The 3,599-nt window shown below is 42.9% G+C and overlaps 1 protein-coding gene across 2 annotated transcripts in view; it reads right to left on the bottom strand.

Moving 5' to 3' along the window:
• The window catches only part of ap1ar (adaptor related protein complex 1 associated regulatory protein), an 11,411-nt gene that overhangs the window by 1,526 nt on the left and 6,286 nt on the right, over positions 1-3,599 (bottom strand). For both annotated transcript variants that reach the window (XM_019869818.1, XM_019869817.1), the window contains 4 exons: positions 2,992-3,053; positions 2,112-2,182; positions 1,830-1,952; positions 1-326 (listed from right to left, as the gene is read on the bottom strand). In XM_019869818.1, the coding sequence (XP_019725377.1) occupies positions 70-326; positions 1,830-1,952; positions 2,112-2,182; positions 2,992-3,053 (513 nt within the window). In that variant the 3' untranslated portion in view covers positions 1-69. The remainder of the gene's footprint in view (positions 327-1,829; positions 1,953-2,111; positions 2,183-2,991; positions 3,054-3,599) is intronic.

Here is a 3,599-nt window from a genome sequence, read left to right as displayed (position 1 = left end):
GGGGGGGGGGGGGCTGGTGAGCTCGTGTAAATGTGAGGAGGTGGCAAAAGTTTCATTTTGCGCTGGACACTATCTGTCCTGGCCATAGTCCGAGGCGTCCTCTGAGGGAGTGTCCAGCACAGGATTGACAAAACCCTCAAATTCCGGGTCTGCATTGTCCTCCAGGTGGCTACTCACAAAATCATTCTCCCACTCCAGCATGTTGGAATCCTCAGAGGTCGAGGTTGGGCCGCTGTGCGCTTGCGTGCTGCCGGGTCTCAAGGCTGCGCGCAAGATGTCTTCTTCTGTCCGAGATCTCTCCCAGGTTGGAAGCACTCGGTTCATTCCTAAGAGGCAAAGAGGCATGTGTGATTTATTTTCACTTCTCTCTGCTTTGAGTCACTATGTGATTGATTCCCTGCCCAAAATAAAAAAAGCAACAGCGATGAATGCCTAATCTCTTTTTCCATCTTCCAGAGTGAACTTCAATTAAATTTCAATGGTCACAGGAGTAATTGGTGTAGATTCTACAACTTCGCAAGTAGTAGGGTGCGTAGAAGCCACTTGATACAACGCCACAGAAAAACATGTCAATGTCTACAAATATGACATCATTTTCCAGAACTGCTCCTGAAGCCGCCGTCTGCGCAACATTTCAATGTGGCTTTTATCTTTTAAATGCTTGGTAGGGTTTTGTGCCGTGCATCCTGTTCTTTCAAAGTGATGACAATATGAGAGAATTTGTAAATATCTCTCACATGTAAAGTCAGAGTAAGAACACAGATATGCCATTCATGTCCATACACATATTTTTCATGGCTCCATCATTTACCCGAAAGAATGCCAAGAACCAGGCGACATGGTTTCAATGTATCACCACTATGCTGACATTTCTTCGCAGGTAAGTCGCAACTAGTCCTGTTAACATATCATATGGTAACTGTATACGATTGCTAGCGTTCAATGTTACTCGACAGTCGGCTTGTGATAAATCTCATTGTGAGCTGAAAGTTTTCCATGTAACTCCGGGCGCAAATGGGGTAACTTAAACCTTCATTTATTTTGGCTGAGCTAACGTTACGTTCATTAGCTTGTTGTGTGTGCATAATCAAATATTAAAAGTAGATTAAGGCACATGTAGGAATTATAACATAAATTGGCTATGGAGTATTTTCTGCTGGTTAGTTGGATGATGGAATGAAATGTGTAAATTATTTCTCTTAGATCACACAGGTGTCATGTCATTCTGAGCTACAGTGATGGAATTGGGGGTGTAAAATCATCCACACTGTCAGCTCTGAGGATGAAATGAACTTTATACCATAACTGCACTAGGATAGGAGTTAAAACATTGTTACATATATTTTGCTTTAAGTGTCATGTTTGTTTCATACTTTCAAGTGTTCTCATCAGTTGCTCATATTTTGGACATGTGTATGTTTGCTGCACTTGAGCAGGTTGATTCACAGAATTAAAGCCACAACAATTGCCAAAGAAAATGTTTTGGTTCTTGGCTTATTTTCGAGTGATAAACATTGATTCAACGGTTACCAATTCATCTGTGTGTAACGCATAATCCTTAGTAGATCAGAAAGTATTTGTTATTGGTTGGAAACCTTCTATGTCTATTTTTAACTAAAACTGACTGAAACCTTTTTGAGTATTTGTTGACTAAAACCTTTTTTTGAGGTTTCCTTGACTAAAACTATCACAAATAGGAATGACTGAAACTAATAAACATTTTTGCCCAGAAAACTAAGACTAAATCTAAAATGGTTGCCAAAAACAGCACTGATCCGGAAACAAGTATGCCCGGCTCCCCAAACTAAACAACAGAATTGTACTCTCACCCTCCTCATCCTCCCACTCCAGATCCAATGAAGTGGCATCATCATTGGTGGAGCGTGTCTTGGTGGTGAAATCCCAGCTGCGCTCCGTGTTAGGCGTCACCACATTTGTGTCGGAGGGAAGTCCTAGCAACACGGAGATTATAAACATTGCAGAATCCATTTTTTTTTTTTTTTGGTGGTGGGGGGTGTCATGTATCGTTAATTCAATCATAGTTCCTCATTAGTGCGGATGTGATGTACTTCCATTAGATTAGCAAAGACTGGGTGGTTGAGTTCACTCACTATTGCTTCTGAAAACCTCAGACTGGGCTTTGACATTCTGGATGGAGGGGTCGAAACCATCCCCGGCTTGTCTGAAACAGGTCAGGATGACAATCAAAAACATTCCTTCACAGATTTGGAATGAAAATACACAAAACTGGGGTACGGACATGATAGGGTGACATGTCTAACCAGTATTTTACCCACTGCAATTGGGCATTCAACCAAAAGTTTGACAATCATGAAAACTCAAAAAAGAATGAGGAATTGTTATTTCTTTAAGATATTTAAAGTAACTGGAGAATCACTGTCAAAATGTTCTGAACTCCTGTATTCATGCCATCGTTGCATTGAGCAGATTAATGTTGTACCATAGGAGAGTTGTGTGTGGATTTTGGCCTCAGCTCACGTCATAGCTGGTAGTGCCCTCCATTTTGTCAGCTACCTCAATGTCCATCTAGCCATCCATCCGTTTGCTATACTTCTAAGCTTGTTCAGAGTTGTAGAAATCTGGAGTGCAGCCCAGCAGACTTGGGCAAAAGTCTGTCGTGGTTGCCAGTGACTTGCAGGGCACACATTGAGACACAGACAATTCTACGCTCTCATATTCTCACTATCATTCAATGGGAACTGAGCTGACACTGCCTGACACCAAGAATGTCAATCAATGTTCAATCTTACGAATTAAACCTGGTAAAGACATTTGAACCACTTCGTCATCATTCTGCTCTGGACAATTTGATTTCTGAATCTTGCTTAACAATAATTGCCAAATGATAAAGATGAAAGAGGATGTCTCTCTTGCGAGAATGAGAATTTACAACAAAAAAGAAAAGAAAAAAAAACCCTGCTGACTCAGCTGCAAAATCATCCAGTTGTCCGATGAGGGGACGTGACTCACTTTCTCGGCTGAGAATCGCTGCCGCACCCATCTGCTTTCCCCCTCGTCCTCTGAACCAAGAGCTGCAGAATAAGAGCCCACACGAGTGGTTAAGATTGTCAGGTATATTTAAATATCATATATAGCAGGGGTGGCCAACCCGCAGCTCCCGAGCCACATGCGGCTCTTTGGCTAGTTCCATGCGGCTCCCGGGCTTTCACACGACAATTGTCGAAAACGAATGCCGTTGCCATTCAAACAACAGTGCTTAATACACAGAACATACTACGTCCGCATATCATCAATCCCGTGACTTGACTGACATAGAGGGCAACCAATCAGATGATTGAATCACTGCTCATGCGCAGACAACGGCGCTAAGTGCTAAGCTAGTCAGCAAATTACCTGTTTTTAGGGCAGGGGTGCCCAATACGTCAATCGCAATCAACCAAGAGCCAGCAGACTGGTCCCAAGTCGACCGCGAGCGGTGGGAGGAGGAAATGGAAGGTGGGGTGGGGGGGATTTGTGTGTTTGTGTCTTAAGGTTGTATTTATGTTCGGGCTTTTGTGTGTGTGTGTGTGTGTGTGTGTGTGTGTGTGTGTGTGTGTGTGTGTGTGTGTGTGTGTGTG

This window comes from Hippocampus comes, unplaced genomic scaffold, assembly GCF_001891065.2.
Source record: "Hippocampus comes isolate QL1 unplaced genomic scaffold, H_comes_QL1_v1.1 scaffold9, whole genome shotgun sequence".
Lineage (NCBI taxonomy): Eukaryota > Metazoa > Chordata > Actinopteri > Syngnathiformes > Syngnathidae > Hippocampus > Hippocampus comes.
Note: the sequence above shows the minus strand (reverse complement) of the source record. Positions and strands in the feature narration are given on the sequence as shown.